At 44.8% G+C, this 24783-nt stretch overlaps 1 protein-coding gene across 2 annotated transcripts in view; it reads left to right on the top strand.

Annotated features, from left to right (window-relative positions):
* Positions 1–24783, top strand: part of MED14 (mediator complex subunit 14) — a 122824-nt gene that overhangs the window by 53817 nt on the left and 44224 nt on the right. For both annotated transcript variants that reach the window (XM_075679753.1, XM_075679752.1), the window contains 7 exons: positions 876–1248; positions 3402–3433; positions 8952–9077; positions 11449–11525; positions 18851–18962; positions 21395–21593; positions 22407–22498. In XM_075679753.1, the coding sequence (XP_075535868.1) occupies positions 876–1248; positions 3402–3433; positions 8952–9077; positions 11449–11525; positions 18851–18962; positions 21395–21593; positions 22407–22498 (1011 nt within the window). The remainder of the gene's footprint in view (positions 1–875; positions 1249–3401; positions 3434–8951; positions 9078–11448; positions 11526–18850; positions 18963–21394; positions 21594–22406; positions 22499–24783) is intronic.

The following is a 24783-nucleotide window of genomic DNA, read 5'->3' as shown; positions in this document are numbered from 1 at the left end:
TGACAAATAAAAATTATAACAGCATAAGTGATATTGCAAAGGGTGGGATGAGCAAATGATGTTTAAAGCTACAGTGGTGAAGAAAAGGCCATATAGAGGGATGTGCATTGGCTTTTGGTATTCATGGAACCGAAAGAAAAAGTAGATAGAAAGCAATTCAGTACTAACTGTTCAGCGTGTTGGTAATCCATACTTAAGGAAGAGCACAAACGAACAGGGTGAGATAGAAAACATGGACTGCACTCGCCCATGTTTTCTATCTCATCCCTGTTCATTTGTGCCATTCTTCCTTGAGTAGAATGCAAAGGTTCCATGAAATACAGTTTGGCAACTCCTGTTGTAAATTATGGCTGTTTGTATATTTGGTTGCTGTGGCACCTATTCTGTTGCCGTAATGAACTTGCCTGTTTGGACTTCATCCTTATAATCTCAATCACAGTGTACTGCCATCTATCCACATTTGTTCTAAAAGCCATGCCGTTCTCTTCCTGTCTCATAATGCCGTGTTCCTTAACCTCTTATGTTACATCCTTTAACGTAATTTCACCAAGAGTAGGGAAATGCAATCAAGGGAAGCAGAGGATTAGTTAGTGTGATAAGAATAGTATATTTGCTGGCACGGATGAATGTCTGCCCATATGAGACAGGTGTAGTTGGAGATCACTGGGAGAGGTCTTGGTCCTGCGGTTGGCATAAACAGGCAGGTGATGATATGTTTGCTGCAAGGCAAGGTTACAAATATTTATATCCATGCTTGTCTTGTGTGTTTCCTTCTTCGTCCGTTGTCGTCTGCGCGGTTGCATAATGCATTCCAAGTTACAAATATGCTCCATCATGCCCATTTTCTTTCCTTTGGGATTCCATCTTGTACACAGGTGGTGGACTTGAAGGAGAGCCCGGGCAACCCACTGGACATTGTACAGACCTACTACCTGATGACAGTGAAGCCACAGGCTTTGCCAGACGAAGATGTGACCGCACTTGGTGGGGGAGCTCCTGCTCCCACTAGTGGCATGACTGGGGGTGCTGCCACCCCTTTGGGAGCTTCTACACCATTGAGCCAGTCAGGGGGTGGGGCAGCATCTTCCGTTCCTTCGAGTACTGTGCCATCTACTGTCACCGTGGGCCGGAGTTCTGAGGAAGGCACAGCTATGGAAACGGAACTACCCAAGGCCTTCCTGCGAGTGGCCAACTTCCTCCAGTTGGACACATTTGCCATTGTGCATGGGCCCTGCACTAAAATTGACAGTGAGGCACAGGTTATCTTATCTCACGTGATTTGATGACCACATTTGATGGGGGCAAAGTGCAAGAATGCTTGCATAAGGAGCATTTTGTGCATGTTGAAATCGAGGTGGTTGGAATTCGGGACCTTCCACAGTTGCATTTCTCATTGCTTCTGTGTTGCTTTGGGACACTATAATTAATTAATCAATTAGTTAAATAAATAAATAAATAAATAAATAAATAAATAAAATTAATTAATTAATTAATTAATTAATTAGCAGTTTTAACGAGAATGAAAATGAACAAGGACGTATCCAAAAGCTTCGTTGAAAATAACAGTTTGCCATGAGGATTTGTCACAGCACATTTGAAAGGCTGCATGCAGGTTGTCTACCAACCTGGAAAACTGGGAAAACCAGAAATTCTCGGGAATTTCGAATAATCTGGAAATACTGAGGAAGAACTTGGGGAATTTGTGCTTCTATCAGGGAAAATTATTTGTAATTTTGTTGAAAGGGAACGAAAGTTGCGGTAATGGTGGCTCGAGTAACAAAGAGGAATCGTAACAAGTCGTCTTTGATGCCCTGTCGTCTGCTGGAGTTGCCAGTGTACAGTTGATGACTGACTTTCTGAACGCTCGATAATTCTGACGGCTTCGCGGCATCACCACGTACCCATAGAGTCAATGTATAAGAACGTCTGAAATTTTGGGTGCAAGAACACTTCACAGTCCGATTTTCTGAACTGTTTGCCATGAGCGCAGGTCCGAAACGGCTGTAGTCAAAGCTACCGCCGTCACCATTTTGATTACCTCGCTGCCTCGAACCGGCACTCTCGCAGGCAGTTCCGTTGGCAGCTGCAGCCAACACAGCAGCAACGCTAGGCGTAGCTGCTTTGACAGTTGCTATTCAGCTTCTTGCCGTTCGCTGCTGTGTTTTTCATTGAAAGAATTCGTCGCTGTCAGTAATAGCACCAACTCCGCCTTTGTGGTCCTCGCGATTGGCTTCGAAGCTCGGAAAGCACGGTTCGTTGCATAATGCCGGTTCTCGAAAGTCGGCTCCATCTCTGTACAGCATTGTTACGCGATGAAGCATAAGCATGGGAAGGGGCAATTGCCACGGGACACAGTTGTCCTGTCACAGTACGAGCACCGACATGCCTAATAAGTGTACTGGCAGGCCTTCAGAGCATCTGCAGATGTGCCCGTGGCGATTTGAGCCCTTAAGGGCAGTAAAAGACATGCATTCATTTTTTCGAACTGACTGATTTTTCGGACATTTTTACAGCCCCTAGGGTGTCCAAAAAATTGGACATTGACTGTACAACTAAAAGGATGCTTCAAATGGTCCGTAGGGCAAACACGTGGCAGAAGATGACGAGAACAGAATGGACATATGCATTGAGAAATAAACAGAAAAGGAAGGAAGCCGCCGCTTCTTTGAAGGAGCTTGAGCTCAAAAAACTAAGTGTTGGCTGATGCTGAGATGCACATGTCCGTCATCCAAACCAAAATAAACTCTTTAAAGCAGTGAAACGCAACACAGAGGCATTGTGCGGGGTCTGAGAGTATGTCAGGTCAGTTGAGGTTGACTTACCAGTTGTTGAAAGAGAATCTTACTTGTGACAAAGTTCAGGCCTCATACCTATGAGCTTTCTATCAGTTGATAGAAATAGCTCATGTTCTAAAATATTTCCTTCTGTATGCATCTTATTTTTATTCATATTTGAGAATGTTCAACTCGATTTCCAGTGGGTTCCACCATTTTAAAATTTTTTTTCTAAGATATTCACTGTGCATTTTGCTAACCCCTCGGTTCTGTTTTCTTTTTGAATAAAAGAATATCTACTCCTCAATATTAAAACTGGATTAAGTCACTGTTCGAGTTTGATTAAGTCGTCTTTTTTTTTAACATGCTTACCAGGGAGTGACAGCATTGGGCGACATGGCGTCAGCCTGTCTTGACATAAAACATAGTTCTGTGTCACTCAGGGAATTTTGCAAAGGCACTAAGGTAAAACCTGAAAAACTCGGGGAATTTGCAAAAGTAAACTTGGTTGACACCGTGTGCATGTGTCGAAAGGGCTACCTGCAAAAGTACTGTTCCAAGTGGCGATTATTTTGTCTGTTCATTTTGATGTGCGCAAGCTAACATGTTATTCTCCCAACATTTCAGTGTCCTTGCTTTCTGCTGGTGGGAAGAGAAAGGTGAGTTTACAAAGTTCAATTTAGAAAAAAACATTTATTGATGCCTTTTATTTACATGATAGCTTTAAAAGTTTAAGGGGGGATACGGCTTTCATATAGCAAAAAATGACCAAAAAGTTTATTTTTTGAGAAGCACATATTCCTTTTCTGTAACTATTTTTTATCTGATTCCGAAATATGAAAGCTGAAAACCACATAGAAGTGCTAAAAAAAATTTTATAGCAGCCAATGTGACGAAAAAATTCCGAGGAAGTAAAAAAAAAATGGCGTTTTTCAAGCCACGATATCTCCGCGATGGCGCAACCGAGTGCGCAATCCGAATGACGCAACCTCCATTCAGAAGCAAGTGCACAAAAAGCAAATGATCCAAGGTCGTTCCGAGGCCTTCGATTGGCCACGCCCGTCACGTGGCCAATTGGAGCTTTCCCATCGGTCTTGTTGGCAGTGCGCATCTTCTGCTACCGTGCCGCCGCATGCAGGCCATGCCTCTCGGCGCGCGATGTTCGTCTCTATGTGTGGTGTATAGTTTCAGAAGCTTACATCTGATATCGCCCGTGACTCGCGCATCTGACAATCGCCTCACATTGTTCGTGAACACATACGGAGCGTAGTTTCGGCAGCGGACTCCACAAGTGATAAGCGCCTCCTCGCATATCGGCTCGCCAGGATCACCAGTACTTGCGGAACTTGGCTGACTTATGCTGCGATATGCGCCTCTGGACATAACGGCTCGCCGTCAGTGCATGGAGAGCACAGTTTCGGAAGCTGGTTTGTGTTGTGATACGCTACTCTGGACATATCAGCTCGACGCATTCATCACTGCTTGCAGGGCGTAGTTTCGGAAGTTTACTGGTGACCATGGGTCGGCGACCACTGAAGTACAAGACGGCTCATGCTTCCGGCACTTGCAAGCGAAAATCGCCGATGGTGAGAAAGACTGCTTCAAGGTCGCGTGGCAGTAGTGTGAAGCATAGCACAGAAGTCACAGACGCACAGCCGAGGACTCCACATGCGGGCAGGATGCGTAAGCATGCCAATGATGCCATTCAGGAGCCGTCGCCGAGCACTTCACACGTGGGTGGAATACCTACTTTTGTCGACGATGTTGAGGAGTCGCTCTTTGGCACTTACGCGGGCAAAACATCTCGTGCGAGCAGCAGTGGCATCATTGAGCTTGTCGTGCCGCTTTCCACATCGTTGGATGCATCCAGTGATTGCGCCTCGGATGTGTCCGTATATTGTCTCGGCACTTCGCACAATGTTGCTACGCTGTCTACAAGTACGGGCAGCACCGCTCAGGCGCACCTGGAGCCGCGTTTTGTATCAGCCGAAGCATCTTGGAAGGTCGCTGTGAAAGTGCAAGCAAAACTAAGTTCGGTGTCGGCGACCGCGCGGAAAATGGAACTGAAGGGTGAAGGCGAAGTGCTTGCCGGTACAGAACAAGCGGAGGAGCTTCTCATCGTTCAAATGTCTGCCCTGACTGCGCTTCTCGGCAAATCTAAGCGCCAGCAGTGCTCCCAACCACGACTTTCAGTTCAGCTGGGAACAAGACATGGATTAGCAGCGCAAATGATAATGACGTGTGCGTTTTACGGCACTGGCGCGAAGGGGTGGTCATTGCCGCGAAAGGAAGGTGGCAAAATTTTTGATGTAAATATGAGAGCTGTTCACGCTGTTAAAGGTATTGGCAAAGGGGCAACAGCTTTGACCGATTTCTGGTCAATATTGAATGTCTCCCATAGAGGGTTGCATCGTAAAACATTTCAGAATCATCTCAAGGCTGAGTTCAAACCTGCCAGTGAGACAGCTGCGACCAATTTTTTTTTTCTGATGCTGTGGTGGCAGTGCGCAATGTTTACAGGGAGATGGACCCTACCTTTAATAACAACATAACAGTGGTTTATGATGAGACATGGTTAACATGTGGCCATACATCCCACGTAAGTGTCGGCACTGTAATAGAATTTTTCGCAGGACTGGTGCTCGACTGTGTCGTCCTATCAAACCGATGCCATAGTTGCACGCTTGGCCCCAAAGAAGGGGATGAAGGCTATGATGATTGGAAAGCATCACACATCTGTCAAAAAAACAACAGATGTGAACTTTGGCAGAATGGAGGCTGAAGCAGCATTGACTCTATTCAGGAGGTGCCTTAGCAAACATGGTTTGCGATGTACAAACATTGTTTGGGATGGTGACAGTAGAACCTTTGCAGCACTCTGTCAGGACAAGACTTATGGATTTATTCCATTTACAAAGGCGGACTGCAATAATCATGTCAAGAAAAGGATGGAGACGGCTCTGCATACCCTGATCACAAAAGGCAGGAAAGGGCAACCTCTTGGAGGGAAAAGTGGCCTCACTCAAGATTTAATAAAGAAACTGACAAATTACTATGGCATGGCTCTGTGTGACAACAACAATGTTCAAGACATGCAAAAGGCCGTGATGGCAACATATTATCATATAACATCTACCGATGAAGACCCCCATCATGACCTTTGCCTGCAGGGGCCCCAAAGTTGGTGCCAACATCAGGCTGCAGAAGCAGAGAAGAAGCCTCCACCTCCTCTCAAGTACCGGCTTGGAAAGCATGTTGCCGATGCATTGCTGCCCGCGTACCAACGCCTTTCTGGCATGCAGCTCCTCAGCCGTTGCCTAGGGAAAAAAAAAACAGAACACTGCCGAAAGCCTTCATTTGGTCATATGGTCACTGCTGCCAAAAGATAAAAACGCATTATTGGTTGCGACAGAGACAGCTGTCCATGAGGCAGTCTGCAAATACAATGCTGGGGCCTGCTGTGCATATGCTGAGTATTGTGCAACACTTGGACTGCAACCAGCACAACATGCTCTTCGCAGAGCAGCTGAAAAGGATGTCTTGTGAAAAAAAAAAAGTCAAGCAAGGCACATCAAACTGAAGGCAGGGCACACAAGAAGCCACGCACTGAAAAAGACACAACAGACTACAACGCCGGTGCCTTTTAATAATGTAAAATCTAAGGTACAACTTTGAAACCCTGTTTCTCAATATGACTTTTCTTGCTTCCTACTTTGCTTGTACCACTAATTTCTTTGTGACCACTAGGTCTATTTCAGTTCCGTTTCTTCCCTGTATTCCTGCATGTATGTCCTGGGCATGACACTCTTGCTTTTGCAGTTTGACTTTACTACAATTAACGATTTGGCTACTTGCTCACAGCCTAAACGCCTGTGGTACAGTCACCTCTTAAAAAATGAGAACTAAGAAGAATTGCATTGCAAATAAAAAGATCTAAAAATGTCACGACGTCAACCATTCATCTTAGAAGGTACGGTACTTTGCACAAGTGTTCTATCATTATGCGAAAAAAGAGTTGAGGCATGCAGACAGGACACAAGAGTAGAGAAGTGGACAACACGAATGCCTATCATATTTTTTAAGTGATTCAGACTTGGAACAAGGCCAGGAGAAAAATATTATACATAAAAAAGTTCTAAAGATATCTTTATGAAATTTATACAGTAGTATTACAGAAACATTGCTGATAAGTCTGCCAATTTTCATAAAAATCCACGAAGAAATAAGAAAGTTGTTATCGAACGCCACATTCCCCCCTTAAGAGGAAGCCTTAGCTCGGGTGCTCCTATCTAAATACATGGGAAAGGAGAAATCGTTTTTATAAGCAACCACACCAGCCATGGTTGCTCAATCCCGGTCATGGTGGCCGCATTTCGATGGAGGCGAAGTGCGAAAACACCCATGTGCTTGGATTTAGGTGCATGTTAAAGAACCCCAGGTGTTCAAAATTTCCGGAGTCCTCCGCTACGGCGTGCCTCATAATCAGAAAGTGGTTTTGGCATGTAAAACCCCATAACTTAACTTAAGCAACCACGGCACCAAATTTGATGAGATTTGTTGCATTTAAAAGAAAAAGTTAGAATCTAGTGACGGAAGCGATTTTTTTTATTTATGTCGTCAATTTATTAATAAAAATTGACAAAAATTGCAAATTCTCAGAAAACGAAACTGTCACGTTTACCACTGTGTAACTCAGCAATAAAAGGTGCTACCAAAGCTCTGTAAATTGCATCTAATAGTACTTCTAAAGCAGACAAAATTGATATAAAGTAGAACCTCGTTGGTGCGTTCCCAATTACATACGTTTTCCCAGTGCCAACGTTCGCAAATGAGAACACAAAAAAGGACCCAATAGAGTTACACTCATGTTTTACCAGTTCATACATTCCCAGAACATAAAATTTTTCGCCACCAACGTTCAGTACATCACCAAATTGCAATCATATGATACAGCTGCTAGATCCCATGTAAACGAGAAAATGCGCGATCGAGAACAGTTTATAGCTGCCCGCCATGGCAGCTTCACCGCAATACTCACCCGCCTGTCTCACGTGAAAATGCCGGCGCACACTCAGTTTCTCATTTTGTTACCAACAATTCTTCTCTGGGGTCATCATACATGGCATTCACAGCTATCACCGCCAATCCTATTGCGATAAGCATCTTTGCTTATCTGTTTTGCAGCGCGTGGTGTGTAGTGCCCTTTGTAGCATACTGCACACTTTTAGTAGGCAAAGCTCCAAACACGCTGCCGTTCCCTGCTGTAGGCAGCGCGATATGGGCATCACGTTTCACTTTGGTAGCATCAGGTGTTGCCCACCAGCTCAATTTCGTTTCAGTTTCCCATTGCCCTCTTAATACCAGACTTGCGAAACGCTATTGTGCTAGTAATCTTCCGGTATAAAGTGACGGCCGCAAACGTGCAAATCCTGGCGCCGATCGGATAGTGGCAGTCCGATGTGCTGCAGCCAGTTCGCTCGTCTGCTGCCTTGCAGAGGGACACAATGTCGCAGCTTGACATATTGCCAGTTGCTACGTTTGCATTCCACAACGTAACAAAGTCGAATCGTAGTGCTCGCGGAAAGACAGACAGCTCTGACCGCAGAGCTCTTGGCAAAATGAAGTACGTCGTAACACAAGCAGACAACGATTGCTGTGTGCCGGAAGTGCTTAAGTGCAGTGAAAAATTGTTCTTGTGCATTCTCTTTCTGTTACTTTCTTTTTATAGATACAAATTAACTAACATTCCAACTATTACGAACATCATTTGTTCACCATAAAGGTGGAAAAATTATCGATGACACACCCTGGGCAGCCAATTGGATAGCTCGCCCTAATGACGTCGATTGGGTGATTTACGTCATATGGGTAGAGCCGGATGAAAATTCCGCCGAGCAGTGTGCTGTGAACACTGCCCAGCGTAAAGCGTGTTATTTAATACAAAAATTACACGCTTTACGCGGAGCACTTAGATGTGTCGATTAATGATCAGAAAGACCTACTCTAACGACTCGGTACGTTTGTACAATATTGTCAAAATCATTTCAAGGTCCCTTTAACTTATGAGGTCTTTCTTAAGGCTCAGAACTTTTTTGGTTATGTCCTCTTCATGGAGAAGAGTCTTTCAGTTTGTTTGAAAAGGTTACTTTTGCCACTTCCCATCTTTCTTATGCTCAGCTCGTTTCGGCTTCCAATGAGACGCTGGCCAAGCAACCTCGTTATGCGGGCTACTTCATTAGTGAACTGGCTCATGTGGTGGCTTTCTGTGATGACCGCATTCCCTTCTGCACCCTGACTGTAGAGGTGAGTGCAATAATGATTCTGTGTGACCTTCATGGCGAATGCACGCTTGCATGGGCATGCTGGGAAACAAAAATTGCTACAATGTTTTGGAGTTTCGCTTAATTTGTCGCAGTTACTTTATTTTCATTCTTTTATTTACTGACCAAGGGTCCCTTTACAGTCCTGGAATTTGTGACCTTCTTCAGTGTATTTTTTGTGTGCCTTTATTTTTTGAAATAAGACTTACTATAGGAATTTGAGGGCAGTGTAGCAGAAAAGGTGGACCGGAGTGATACAGGCACCAGCTTTTTAAGTTCGTTGAGGTTAAATTTAGTTCATTGACCAACAATGGAATTTTGGCAAGGAGTGTTGCAAAAGTTTATTTGATAAGTTTGTGTGTCTAATGTTCCCTCAGGCAGTAAGTCAGTGTATTTCTTTATTTCTTTTAGTCATTTAGCAAAATCATGCTTTCAGTCAGAATGATATATTTTTATAACCATGTCTTGTAACGGATTGTGATACTAGTGATAGTGGTATCCATGCTATATGTTTTTATTTACTGCAGTCAGCAGGTTTTTCTGACATGCACAATAATTCAGATGTCTTCGCGACACCGCTACCAACATGTGACTGCAAGTCACCACTCCCCGCCATTTTGATTCTCCCGGAGCCTCAAACCAGTGAGCTCGCATGCCAAATAGCTGGCAGATGTAGCTGTTGATAGCTGTAATCATTTTTGTTTATCTGCATGTTGTTTGATGCATTTGGTGTGTGGTTGTTTTGTTTTATCATGCGCTCTGCAACGCTTGGCCTAGCTGCTTCTAAATTTGCTATCAAGCTTTTTGTTGTTCAGTGCTGTGATTTTCATTGAATGAATTTGCCATCCTAAGCAATGGCATGTACACTTATTAGGCGTATAAGTGCTTGTATTGTAACAAGAGACGGCAGGTGCACATGTGTATAATAACAGAACACATACTGTGTCCCGTGACAGTGGCCTCTTTCCATTCATGGTATGCTTCTCTGCAGTATATAATGTACTCTTCAAAGCGTAACATCGATGTATTGCGGCATAGCTGACTTTTGGAAACTGGCGTTATGCAATGCTTAACCTTTGCTGTACTTTCCGTGCTTTAAAGCCAACTGCAAGGATAACAAAAGCACAGTTAGCACCGTTGCTGACAGCAGTGAATTCTTTCTATGAAAACCACACCACCGACCAGCAGGAAGCTTGGTAGCAGACATTGAAGAAGCTAGCCCTAGTGTTACTGTGGTGGTGTGGAGCACTGGTTCGACGCTGCAAGATAACCAATTGGTAGTGGCAGTGGAATCAATTAAAGCCGACCTGCAGTCACCATAAAAAGTCGGGAAAATCGAACTGCGAAGGGTTTTAGTGTCTGAAATTTCAAATGTCCTTGTTTATTGGCTCCATGGGATATGTGGCAGTGCTGCAAAGGCGTCTGAATTATCTGGCATTTCCTAAAAATGATGCATTCGAAAAATTGGTTGTTGACTCGAAATATAAGAAGCTCAATATAACTGAAGACATACATAAACACAACTGTGTATTTTACAAAAGTTGCAAGAAAACTTCAGCATCATCTTAAAGGCTCATTTACAGAATATTGTTTTAAATGTGCCATTTTGGAAATTGCAACTCAATTGTAAGAGAAAAAAAACAAAAGAATGAAAAATTGAACTGGTATGCCAATACAGTAAAAACTTGTTAATTCAAATTCTTCGGGGATGCTACGAAAATTTGAATTATACAACATTCGAACTGATGAAAGTCAGAGAAAAAATATTGCTCGTTTAAAACGTATATATAGTCCGACTTACCCTGAGTGTGCACACGCACACGCTGCGTCATGTTGGTGAGAATAACAATGTCTGTACTTTGAAGCACTGGCACAGCCAACGTAACTGGACGTGGCCAACGCGGTCCAACATGCTCGATGTCGAGATGGCTCCAAGATGTAACAGAAAGTTGTAAGGATGTAAAGAAACAAAAAGAAAAAAGAAACACGCAGTGCTGCATTCGCGTTTTTGTCTTGAAGGTCTTGAGAAAGGGAGAGAACCGACTTGCAACAGAGGCTTTGGCCATATGCGGCCTGCGCAGCGATGCCAGCGTCGCCAACGTGCTCCTGCGCACTAGCACTCTCCCCATCCACGATGGTGCGAAGTTCGAATTGTCGGTGGTGGAGCGAATTTCATTGTGAATCAGCAGGATGCGTTGCAAATTGCTTTCAATACATTGTTGAACGGACCGCGGTGTCTACTGTGAGTTATACGAAATGTCTAATTAATGAGTAGTGAATTAACAAGCTTTTACTGTACTAAAGTATGGAGAGAAAGTTCACTTCTGATGCTGAGTGATGGTGTATGCCCACAGCTCAACAAAAGAAACATCTGCCACCAGGGTATGCAGATTGAAGCCAATGGGACGAACTTCCTGGTCAAGATTGTGCAGTGAGTGCCTAACAATTACCTGTTTAATTTCTTATCTGTTGTACAAAATTGAGTTATATTGTCACTGGCTGTATTGCAATACAATATTGTACTTTATCACGTTGACACGAGCCAGGGCTACTGCTGAGTTATTTCAAGTTCTGCAGGTGCGCCTTATTTTTATCTTGTACTAACTGTATGATGAGGCATAGAGCACAGTAAAGTTCATAAATGGTCAGAATGTCTATAATGGCTTTATCATACCTGCCAACTACGTATTCCAAATTTTCCGTAAAATCTACGAATTTCAAGCAGTCTTGCGATTTTATGAATCTTGCTTGAAATTTTACCGAAAACGTTTTATTTGCAAAAAACAAAAACAAAGTGAAAATGTAGTAAAATTACACCCTGATACCTTGCACTGCCACTAGAGGGCAATACGTATGCGTGGCATTTAGGGTGCCTCAATGTAGCGCACTGCCGTACAGGGTGGTGACACCTTTTGGTCTGTGCCGTGCCGCCGTTTCGCTCCGCGGTCATCATATTGGGGCGAGTCGCTTGCTGCGCCTGTTCCTTCCAGCGTTGGTAAAGTAGCATTGTTAAGCTGCTTTGTCATGCGCCAGGTGCTGGGCAATTGAACTGTGCTCAGTCGCAAAAACCAGCATGCCAGGGTGTTGTGTACCGCTGTGTGCCAGCTTGACAACAAAAGGCATGCGCTGTTTTCGCTTTCCAAGGGATAAAGAATGGAGAAAAGTATGGGAGGCGAATGTGAGGCGTGAAGACTGGAATGCGAATGATAACTCAAAGATCTGCGAGGTCAGCCATAACATCTATGCTGCTTCTTATAAGAGTATTGCACCTGTCCGCTTTTAGGTACCAGCATTGTATGGTTAGAATAATGTCGCGAAGCTTGCTTTTGTTCGTTTGATCATTCTTAAAGCTGCCGGCACGCCGCAATGTCAGTTTTTCTGTGATGCGAGATGCGACCAGATTTATCTCGATTGATCTGAGCCACGTGCGACTATGCCGGATTCCAGAATTTTGTCGTTGTCTTTAGCGTGTTATCTTGAAGTTTCTTACCGGCTTTAAATTTAGCTTGGCTGAGAGCGGCGGGCATCCTGTTCGTCGATGACAGGTGAGCACATTTGCTGCTATTGCCGCCACGAAGTTGAAAGAATATAATCCCGGAGCACGCAACCTTGTTTATGCGAGTGAAGAAGTTTTAAGCTTTGTTTCTTCTTGTGAAAGCGTGTTCAAAAAGATCTCGGAAGAAGAGGGCATTTGCTGCTTGAGGAGTCCAATGAAAGTTGTAAAACTCCTCATCGAACAAGCCATTCCCATTCCAGCAGTCGATTGCTTGGAGCACAGAAGTCTAATGACAAGATTGCTGGAGTGATTCGTGACGATGTGCCTGCCCGTTTACTTTATTTAGGATTACTTTATTTACTTTATTTATTTAGGATTGCGAGTAAATGTGCAAGACCTTTATACACCTGAATTTGTTGGTGCAAGCGCATGCTAAACAAGAATATTGGCCGACGCTCCATTGCCCGCTGTATCTGCACTCGCTCCAATATGGTGGTCACGAAGGCGGTGTCTCCACCCTGTACGGCGGTACGCTACATCCAGGCACCTTAGTGGTATCATCATCAGCAGCTGCAAGGTTGTAGTGACTTCTGTTGTCTACTAGGAGGGTCACGAATCCATATCCAGAATTCGATATTGGCCTCGAGCTTCACCACTGGAAAAGCTGGCGCCACTGTCGGCGTGACGTGCTAGGAGGGATCACGTGGACATAGCGGCCGCGTCGGCTGCTTCGGGCGCGCCGAAGCGAGCTGAAAACGAGTTTAAATTCCCTTGTACGCTGCGGTCCTCATTTAGTGGCGAAATTTTCCCGCTTCGAGTGTCTCCTTTACAACGCTTCAAAGCACTACAATAAGTAGTGGCTGCCTTTGAAGGCGCGCAGCATGGTGGGCTACTGCTCGGTTCCGTAGGGCCGGACGCACGTAATGGAGGCCGGTGTCAGCCTTATTCATATGTAGCCGCAGGACAAGAAGCTGCGTGAAGCTTGGCTCGCGAAACATAAAACCAGCAAACAGTCATCGGCTACAACTCGGGTATGCAGGAAGCACAGACGCGAGGAAGATTTCTGCTACGTCGCCCGGTCTGCGATGTTCTGAAAACGCGCACTGAGACGCTCGCCCGAGTCCGCTGCCCAACTAATGTCATGACGGTTTGGTCTATGAACTTGTCGATGCTATAGATGCTCGCAAGTTCAGTGGAGTGGAAAGGCAGCGGTAAGAAGCACATTTAAAGAAAGCATGGCATATGGTCATGTTTGTGTTATGAATTAATGCACTGGATTACAAAAAAGGAGCAGCGGGAAATTGCACGCTGAGAACACCGATAAACATACAGTGCGACGCAACTCGAGAAATAATATTGAAAGGTCAAAGAATTTAGAAGAAAAAAAGATTGAATCGTCGTGACGGGACATCACTGTCCCCGTAGGCGTTGAAGTCTCTACAATGAAATTATTTTTGAACAGCTCTGATAGCACCCACGCAACAATGGTTGCTTGCATACTGTCAAATGCTCATATTCTGCGGCCTAAAGCTCATGGCACGGTGCGAAAACGCGCGCGCGGAGAAAGCGAAACAGTGCACGAACAAGCATGCAGAAGCGCAGTCGGTCGCTGCGAATCTGCGCGATCGCTGCATTGAGGCTTCGTTCTATTACGCTCCATTTAGTTATACAAACACTATAAGAACATATTTCACATAGTTTGCTCTCAGCGTTTACCTACCTTTCACGCAAAAAGCCGGTTCGGGAGACTCCATAGCAGTGACCGCGCGCAGTGGCGTTCACTGTACGTATTCGGTAAGGAGATAGCGTCTGTAAACGATTGTGTGCTTTCAGTTTGCCCAAGATTATTATTTAGACAGTAAGAAACTTCTCTCGTTTCGAAAGTACTTATAGAAATGTCTGGGAGAGCTCGCGCATGGTGTTTTCAGTGAGCGCTGACAGCAAAACCTATGAGGAGCGCGCCGCATGATCCTTCATACTACGCCAGTGAGGCGCTTCCGATAGATGGCGACTCCGTAACTCCTCGCCGCCAATTGGTTATAGCGCCTCTAGTGCCTCTGCAAATCTGTTGCCATGCTGTTGCCTTTGCTCGCACGGGTGCGCGGGTTTGGACTTCAGTCAGCTTCAGTCACTGTAGTGTTGGCCTCGCCTTTTGTGTGACTAGCTGCAGTGTCGGATGCAGTGCAACTCCGGCCTGTAGCAGCTTCGCAGTGCAATGGCGGGCTCAAAGCGCCAACAGTACTTCCAAGTGTTTTTGAAATCGTACACGCCAGAATTTCCGTGCTTCATGCCGTCGAAGAAAGGGGAGAAGTTCGGATTCTGCACCACGTGTGCCTATGATGTGAACATCTCGCATGGCTGCAAATCTGACATCAAGGCCCACATTTCTTCGAAAAAGCATCGGGAATATGTGCAAGCCGCAGACAGCCAGCCAAGCCTGGCAAGTTTTGTGCGCAGCTACAATGACCTCAGTGTGATTCGTGCAAAATTCCTCTTCACGGCGTTTTTAGTTGAACACAACATCCTGCTAAGTGTCAGCGGTCATGCTGGACCACTTTTCCGGAAGAGGTTCCCCAAGTGCGAAGAAGCAAAATGCTATGCCTGTGGATGAACAAAGACGACGTCAATTGTTCTGGAAATGGCTGCCTACGCAGAAGACTCCTTTGCTGGATGGCCTAAAACAGGAAGTATTTTCAATTGCTGTGGATGGCAGTAACAGTAGGGATACGCAGCTTTACCCTGTTGTTGCGACGTATTTCGTTAAAAAAACGAGTAGAGTCGAAAGCCACCTTCTTTGCCTCAGGACAATTCAAGGGGAAGCGACGGGTCACAAGGTTACAAATCCGGTTTTGGACGAGATGAAGTCTCGGAATTTGGCTGTTGGAAACCTGTTGGCTATATGTTCGGGCAATGCTAACGTCATGATCAGCAAGAAAAAGTGTTTCTACTGTATTGAGAGAGGCTCAACCAGATTTGATAGGGGTTGTTTACCCGTGCCATCTCATCAACTTGGCCACCCAAGAAGGAGCTTCATGTCTTCCTGTAAAGGCTGATGAGGCTCTGGTTGACATTTCTTTTTACCTAGAGAAAAAGCTCGAAACGGAAAGATCAACTTAAAAGAGTTGCGAAAAATGCATGACGCCTAGGTCAGAAAGATGTTGAAGCATCCGCCGACACGTTGGCTGTCGTTGAGAAAGTGTTTGAAGAGGCTGCTCGACCAGTGGAAACCACTACTCAGCTTTTCTTTTTTTATCAGAAACAAAACAGTGCAACAAGCAGAGCTTGTTTTTGGAGTCATACCAAATTCCGAAGACTTCCTCACAAATCCCCAAGAACCCTACACTGACCCCAAAGTCTGCTAACATCTTCACAAGACTGCTGCAGGCCTTGGGAAAAAAACACCAGTGGCGATGAACTCTCGCTAAAGAGGAAAGGAGCTCATTCTGGACCTCAAGCAAAAAAACTGAAACTCCATACCAACGATTCTGGGGAAGCCAGCCACGTGACCCGGCAGGAGCGCCTGTTTTATTTTTTGTCATCGGAGCTAAACCCGGCTGTCTTTTTCTCCAAAATGTTATACTGCTTTTTGAGAAGACAAACTGCCTTCTTCAGGCACAGGCTCCTCAGATTCATGTACTGAGGGGCCTCTTGAACCGCCTTTTCGAGAATCTCCTGAGTAGATTTGTGTGCCCAGGTGTTGTCAAGGCATGTCATTCATTGCTGGAATTTGACTATGGAGCTGCAGAGAACCAGAAAGGTGATGAAGACATAGTCATTGGCAGCACAACCTACTCTGTGGTTGAGACACTGAGCTGCATTGAGAGAGCAGTTTTTTCTCTGTTTTACGTCTGTACTTAACGGCAGCATGCGATTACATTTGCCACAAATTCCCACTAGAAGATGTCAATCTCAAGATGGCTGAAGTTGCTTAAGTATGAGCTCAGGAAACTGCTTCATTCAACAGTGTACGTCATTTTATTATGGTGTTCCCTGCTATCCTACCCCAGCAGAGTGGCGAATCAAAAGAATAAGCAATCAACGCACTTGAAGTCGAGTTTGCCAACTTGCAAGCATATCAGGTTCCAGCTGACATATTGAAGGAGCCAAGGTAAGTGCAGTGGTCGCAATTAGGAAGCGTTCAAAGCACCGACGGATCGCTCAGGTTCCACAGAATTTCAATGGTCATGCTGGGTATTCTCTCGATTCCCCACAGCAATGCTGAATGTGAGAGAATATTCAGTACTGTGAACAAAACTTGAACAAAGTTTTGCTCACCTGTGCGTGAGAAAACACTCGAAAGTCTGCTGATGGTCAAGGGGCACCAGAGTGGTACTTGCTTCGAGCACACCTACACGGAGAAGTTTCTGAAGCAGGCAAAGTCGTCAACAGCAAAATCATTGCAAAAATAAATTGTGCCCCAGTGGAGCTTTCGCTCTTTACTCTTCAAGACACAGATTTCACTTGCGGTTGTGAAAATGTGAGTAAGCTTGTCGCAAAAGGTAAATCCCTTAAAAAAAGGAAGTGCTGCCTCTATAGTTTTACGAATTTCCAAACCTTCAGGTTGGCAGGTATGCTTTATGCTTTTTTTACCGTGTTTGAAGTAGGTGTCATGAACAGGGAAAGGTCAGTGTGCAGGGATGGTTTTATAGAAGAATCAATTGGGGCGCAAGAGGGTGTAGAAAACTGAATAAGTTTGGTAATGTACGTGGAGCACATTGCTTATTGTGGTAATTGGTATTTTCATCTGCCTTGTCTAGCCATCCACATAGGGCTCTGTATGGAACCGACTCACTTTGCTTCTAATTTTGCATGGTGGGTACTGTTTAGAATCTGATTGTATGTTTTTTTTCATGCCTAGCATAGGGGTGCATAAATAAATTTTTAGGTTTTTCTTTTTTTAATGTATCAGTGGATTTTGAGCTGTGGTACTTTTCGGTTTGTCTTTTGTGTTTGTTGTTTTATTTTGTCAGTTAACACCCAGACAAAATAATGCAGTTTAATGTAGCTTAGCCAAGTTCCTTTGACATGACAATGTTAGCCTATTAATTTGCCTGGAAGATTCACACTGATTCATTATCTTCTTGCTTTGTAGAAATTGATTCTTTTCGAATTTATTGCGCATGCACGCTTAGTACATTGTACAGACTTGTGTAGTAGCCATACTTTTTCTGTTTAATGTCTTGTGCAAACAGTCGAGCTGCAAAGAAAGAAAAAAGAAAAACATTAATTTAGGTATGGATACCTTCATTAATATCAGTCTAATTATCTTTGCCATATGAGAGTCAGTGCCGCAGCCGCCATTAATCTGTACACATAGTGCAGAGGAATGCCACTTATCTCCAGCTAATCTCCACGAGTGCTGTGGAAGCTGTGAGGAGTACACTGGTCGGCCACCTGTGTTATCATGGGGATATTATGCTAACTTAGATGGATAACATTTTCAAGTACCGTATGTGCTGATGTAAGGTTGTAGCTATGGTTTAGCAAGGCTAAGCTGGGCATGCTGCCTTTTTCTACCCACCATATTGGGGCAGCAGTGTATACATGGGTATGATACTAAAGTAGTTATTCATATGCTGACTCTGCTATGGAAACGATAGCAATAGCTGTGATAACTGTAATGCAATCTGTTGGCATTGTTTGCCAGGCACCCTTGATTTTTCAATGCCTCTTGAGTGCTTTGTTGAATCACGACAGGTCTCGGATATTTTGTGTTCCACTACTTGTTGGCTGTTTGCAAAAACACTCCCGTATTATTTTCGCATTTCACATGTAACGATCAGCATTCTTTTCACATGTTAACTGCTTTTGGGTGTCATGGGCACTGCAACAACAAAATGATGCGTTTTCTCACGCTGTTTTATTGTACCAAGTGTGGCTCTGCCGTAGTACAGCTGCTGCAGCATCATTCACTGTCATCACCTTCCCTCTTCTCTGCTGTTGGGTTCCCTTCTCTATTGCAGTGCACTCTCCTCCTCTGTGATACCCTGTCCTCTACCACATTGAATGCCCTGTTCATTTGTTGATATTGAGAAGAAATCGGGAAACACACACAATGCTGTACATTAACGGGGAGATATTGCCTTCTACAGCATCTGCTGTAAAGTATTTTTGGGAAATTGGTTGTCCCAAGTTTGCACTGTCACCATTATGTGGTCTATTTGGTGGCTTTGAGAATTGTAGGCTTCAGTGGAACCTGTTCTGTTTTCGACTGAAATGCATCCTGGACTAGGTGTTAGATTTGTTGGGTGGCATTGCAGGATGCCTGCAGGCGAGGACTGGGAGAAAGAGACAGCAGCAGCACTGCAGGCTGCAACACTGAGCTGCACATTGCGGCTTCAAGTCAAAGGCATCAAGGCTTGGCAAGCTGAGGTGGGCTGTGTTCTTTCCTGGTGCCACGCTTTCTGATGGCCTGCTTTGGGTACCATATTTACCCGAATCTAACGTGCACATTTTTGCTGAGAAAATGGGTCATAATGGGCCTGCGCATTACAATCGGATATGAAACCAAAACTGCATTCGTGGTGTTGGCAACACGTTGGCATCAGAGCAATCAGATGCAGTGTTGTCGCCATCACGAGTTGGCGACAAAGCACGTTTTCATGAAGGTTGCTGTTTGTGGTGGAATATGATTTTGAGCATCCTCAGTCAAATCACTCCAGCTAGATCTCGCGCGATTCAACACCAGATGCATTGGTGTGTACGGCTGCCAGTACTTCCGGTGCTATGCCAAGATCGCTACCTGCGCACAGTGCCAGAAATGCTGTTGGCTGTATGCTTTGACAAGTGCTATGCACAGTCTCGCGAAAGTAATACTAGTACCTCTAAGAGCAATTGCTTTTGAATACTGCCCCGGTGTGCTTTGGGCATATGTGGTCAATGTAGGGCAAGGCGCGATGATGCGCCGCTTTCAATATAAAAGCTTTTTTTTTGTGTGTGTGTGATTTACGATGTGTCCAAGAGGATGTACGTTAGAAACTGTCCCATTTTTTCCTTTACTTGTTTATTGCAGCCAGTACCTAAAACTAAGTGAAGCGAGTTGCTTGCTCATATGGGCATTCTCTCACTGAAGTGGATAGGCAATAGAATCTTTAAGGGACTTTCTCTGCCACCATGACCTACTCTCACAAATGACTTCAGTTCTACTTATGGGGGAAAAAAAAATTAAGAAGTGGCTGTTGTAATGCCTAATGCAGACATCTATTAATGGAAGTTCATTCTGCTGACCGGCATCCCACATTGAAACTTCTGTCACTACTCAAGTACTAAGAATGGGTTGCCCTTTTCAGGGATTACAGAGCTGTTCCCTTATACCCCTGTCACACAAGCACTCGCAAACTCCTTTTGACTCCGTCGTCTTTATCTCGAGGGAGATGCACTTGGTGTCACATGGTCGTTCTTCCGCTAAGGGAGCTTAATGGAGCTTTTGATCAAGGGAGATTGGCGATCTCCCTTGGTGGCTGAAGGGAGTACTCTCGCGCCCATACTTGTTGTTGTAAAGCTGATAATTTAGTTATTGTTTGCACTAAAATTAGTGTAGCGCATGTTTAGAATGTTTCTATTGAGTTGAATAAATGTTGAAGCACAATCCAGCAACATTTATGATTGCTGCTGCACAATTATCTCGACTTAGGTCGCTTTGTGCCATGTTTTTCTCATCTTTCAAAGCATTTACACGAACTTGACAGAATCGGGTCGAGTCGGCTGGTCTGGCTGGAATATGCCTGTCGAGTTCATGTAATCGCTAATCGGTCACGCTGAACAAGTGCCGACTCAGCCCGACGCATGGGGTAGGTTAACCCAGCCCTGCCTGTTTGCAGCGTGCATGTAAATGTGGACGGGTCTGGCCCGCAGCGTCAAGACTTGCATGGGAACACTGTAACGTTGTGATTTATGCACCGGCAGTGGGAATAGTATCAGGACAAGGCCAACACAAGGTAAAGGCCTGTGCTGTGCAACCTCAACGTAGCGATAAGACCCATGAAATAGAGCTGTTGCAGACAGCAGCGGGAACAGCAAGCCTAGTTCGAACATGTTGATGTCTCAGTTCAATGCTGTGTGCTGTCGTTGTCTGGACTTGTCAGAAGAGAGTTCATATAAACATGGTCACGTCGAGCTCAGTCAGCTCAATTCTTGACTTGACCCGTTCGTGTCAGGTTCATGTAAATGTAGCCTTTGTCGTGCAGTGGTTGGTGTAGTCGCTGATGAATGACACTGGCACAGTAGACAAAAGGAAAGGTACGCCCACAAGGTCACTGTACACAAAATGTTGCGTTTTGAGTATAGTTTGCAGCAGTTGGGTAGCACAACACAGAGCCTGCTTGCCATGCTATGGTGGCTAGCTGCGCTGCAAAGGAAAACACATATTCAGCACAGGGTAGTTAGCATTGCAGTCAGCACTGCTATGTTTAATGAGCGCACTTTGATTCTTAGTGAGGTACACGTCTTTCGCATCAAATATATTGAATAACATTCTTATGGAAGGAGCATTAATTATAATAGAAGCATAATTAGAAGTTACATTCTTGTACTTTTACAAAAAAACAAACACCACTTTATGCGCCTCTGGCAGCTACCTTTAAAAAAGACTTGTTATTGGCCGCGTGACACGACCACAACTTCCTTGAGGTTGAACTCCCTTAGGAAGTCTCGCCCTTCCGTGTCCTAAAGGAGTTTGTGGGTGCCCGTGTGACACGGGTATAAGGGTGTATGGTTCACTTCCTCTAAATTTGGACACTTCAGTATATGTTGTAACATTGTGTTAGTTAGCTGCCTGTCAGTTTGTCTTGTGCCTCTCTGTGCAGTTTGTGTTCTGCAGCTGCCCACTGCCCAGTCTGTCACCCAAGGAACGGGGCCCCCGGCGACCTGTGTGCTTCATGTACGACTTCGCAGCTGGCGCACCTACCCAGGTGGCATCCATGGTAGAGGAGATGCTGCAGGACTGGAATACTATCGGGCACCTCTACGGTGTTGTGCTGCGGTTTGCTGAGGCCCTACGTCTAGGCAAGTTCTTCATCTGAAAGTTCCTCCAACTGTTACTTATGCTTGCCTCCTTCTGGCTCTCATGTGTCAATCTATGACTAGAACGAGAACGAGGTAAAAGCATTTTGCACATCGCCTTAAATTTCCATCTCCCACTTTCCCTGGGCTTTCCCTTGCAACCTATAGCCAGGAAAGATTTAACAGTATTAATTGTTAACTATTACAGTAAAACCTAGTTAATACCCGCTTAATAAGTAATTTGGCTTAAAATATAGCCTCGATGAATTGCCATTGAACCTAATGTATTGGCCGAGTCCTTAAGCCGTAGTCACTTAACGCATACCAAATGGTTAATGTGTAGTATTCAATTCATACTTCAGCACATACAAGTGTAGAATCTGCAAAATTTTGTGCGCACAGACCATAAATAGAAAAGTTGGGACGCACGCACCTTTCCCAGGTTACAGAGAAGTGGGTCCTGATGGAGAAACTGTCCTTGCTGCGAGGCAGCCATGGCAGCAAGTGAAAACACAGATTTTTTGCTGCCTGCTTGCAAATAAAACTTGTCTGCATGTGTGTTGAGTGAGAACTAACTTCTTTTTTGACCAGTAAGTCTACAGCTGCTCGTCTGCGATTTTTGGTTAATTAGTGCATAGCTTAGTGCGTGCCTACTTCACATTCCCCACCAACTACATATAAACTGTACCTCTGGTTGACTTCCTTGAGCTTTTGGACATCAGATATTCTTCTTTGTTCGGTTTCTTTTGTGTTGCTTTTGGCCGTTGGAGTGCTGTCACGACTGTCTTGTGCAAATAGTCCAACGTTTACTTTCAGACCAGCACAATTCTCTCATGTCTGTTGTGGACATCAAATCCTTCACGTACAAGAAGTTAGTCCTTGGTTATGGCATGAACAAAGCCAGCACTGTGAGTACCCAGGTTTTTGCCAGCAGTATTTTTTAATTTTTACTTGTTTTTCTGCCATGCACAAAAGTTGTTAATGATAAACGAATATGGTAAAATTGAGCAAAAGATAGGGAATTTCAATATTATGTCTTTGGAAATTAAAAGTGTGCTCTTCAACAGTAACTTTCACAGAAAAGAGGCACGGTTAAATCTAGATATAACGAAGTCGGTAAAATTGGCACTTTACTTCAGTATATTAAAATTTCGTTGTATTGAAATTCGGCCTTTTACGCAAATATCTATTGTTGCCAATGAATTTTTCTCACACGGAAGGAGGTGCAAAATTTTCCGTGTTATCAGGTAATTCGGAAAAACAAATTTAAATGAGAAAAATTAATCTTATTGAATTAGGGATTCGGTGATCAAATATATGGTTTCATGCTGTGCCAATGATATATTGTCACGTAGTATCAACAGTGAAGAAAGCAGCAAAACTGGGAATGATGAAACTATTGTTTTATTGGGAAAACCTGTGCCCACAAAAACAAGCTGCCGTATTTACACGATTGTAGGTCGACTCGAATGTAAGTCGACCCCCCCCATATCGCTTGACCGGAAAAAAAAAAAACCGAGGGCACATTCGATAACGAAAATTTATTAGTAGCTGACATGGTCACTGGACTACTCGTCTTCACTAGTGCTGCCATCGTCATCGTTGCTGCGGTCCCACAGCGCGTCGTGGTGCAGCGAAATTTCAAATTTGGCAAACGACCGCACCAGGACATCTTGCAGAACAGCAGCCCACGCCAAGTGCACCCAACCACACGCAGCCGTCAGGGAGGCTCTTTTGACAGGTCCGGTTGGCGTAATTTCGCAGACTTCTGCCGCCAGCCACTCGTTGTAATACTCACGGCGGAGCAGAACCTTTATATTAAGGCGAAGGTCGGGGCTTGTTCATGACCACGTCGCACTTCAATGGCAGGGACCGATCACGAATTTCAGCGACGTACGCCGCAAGCTTAGCCTACAGCTCCGGAAAGCGTCCAGACTTAGGCACATGGGAAATTTCTCACTTGCCGCCACAGGGCGAAAATTTCGCTTCGCTGCAGTCGCCACTCTCGCACCACCCGTTTAGAAACATCGAAATTGTGGCCCGCTACGCAGTGATTTGTTTCTACGGCGAAAGGATGGCAGCGCTCTTGAACGCTGCTGTGAACGAGTGCCGAACGATTAGTGAGCCTGCAGCACTCATGACGACTGGGGAAGCATAGAAGTAGCATGTAGCCGGCAGTCAAGCGGAGCGCGTCAAAAAGTTGGTCAAACCAATACCAATGCCTTTAAACAGAGAAAGAGAAACCCGCGAGCGGTGTCTGCTCTTCCATGAACTACCGATACTCCCCGCAAGCGCCGCCGTTCTGAGGGTGCCGCCGCAAAAGGGAACAACGGCGCTTCCATCAAGTATTGACACCCTCCCTATTAGTATTGCATCCACTGTAAGACTCTCAAAAATGTTGAAAAACCCTTCCGAAAAGCGAACAAACACGCGGGATAGCGAAAAGATATGGGTAGGGTCATAGAGCAAACATAAAATTGTAACTACGTTGTAGCTCTCGTTGGTATCGCTTTTTTTGGCGGGGCCATGTTTTGGTTTCGATTGTAAGTCGACCCCCCAACTTCAGACTTTCAAATTTTAAAAAAGTGGTCGACTTACAATCGTGTAAATACGGTATATTCAAAGCACAGCAATAGCGACAAACACAGTCAGCGATCGGCGAAAATCTGATCAGAGGGTCAAGCGCGTCGGCTTTTATGCATCATTCATCGGAGGTTCCAGAGTAATCGCTGGTGCCCGCATGTCTTCCAGAAAGTTTTAAACCATTCGCGTCGTGCTTGCATGCAATCAGATTACACAAGGTTTGGTGACAACAGACAGTGGATAGAACCATCGATAACATTCGAGGAACTTGCGATACATGCGAGTGCGTCCCACGTTGAGCGATAAAATTTGTTAGACGGTGAAAAGCAGTCACTCGATAAAGATAAAAACAAGTACACATGTCAGTATGCACATACGCACCACAAAGCAAAGCCAGTGGTGCTGTTGCGTCCACTTCACTCTGGCTGCTGAAAGTGTTGCCCGCAGTGGGACAGTGCTGTAACGAAAAGTGCTGGCAGAGGCAAGTGAAGGCTTCGTCTGCCTCTTGCTTCAATGCGTTTCTGAAGCTCGATTACCCTACCTCCAGCACTAAACAGGCGGCAAGGCAGCGCACATTTTATGGCCACCTTGGCTTGCCCAGTCTTTGCAT

This window comes from Dermacentor variabilis, chromosome 2 (genome assembly GCF_050947875.1).
Source record: "Dermacentor variabilis isolate Ectoservices chromosome 2, ASM5094787v1, whole genome shotgun sequence".
NCBI classification, from domain to species: Eukaryota; Metazoa; Arthropoda; class Arachnida; order Ixodida; family Ixodidae; genus Dermacentor; species Dermacentor variabilis.
This window is presented reverse-complemented; position numbering and strand designations above follow the sequence as displayed.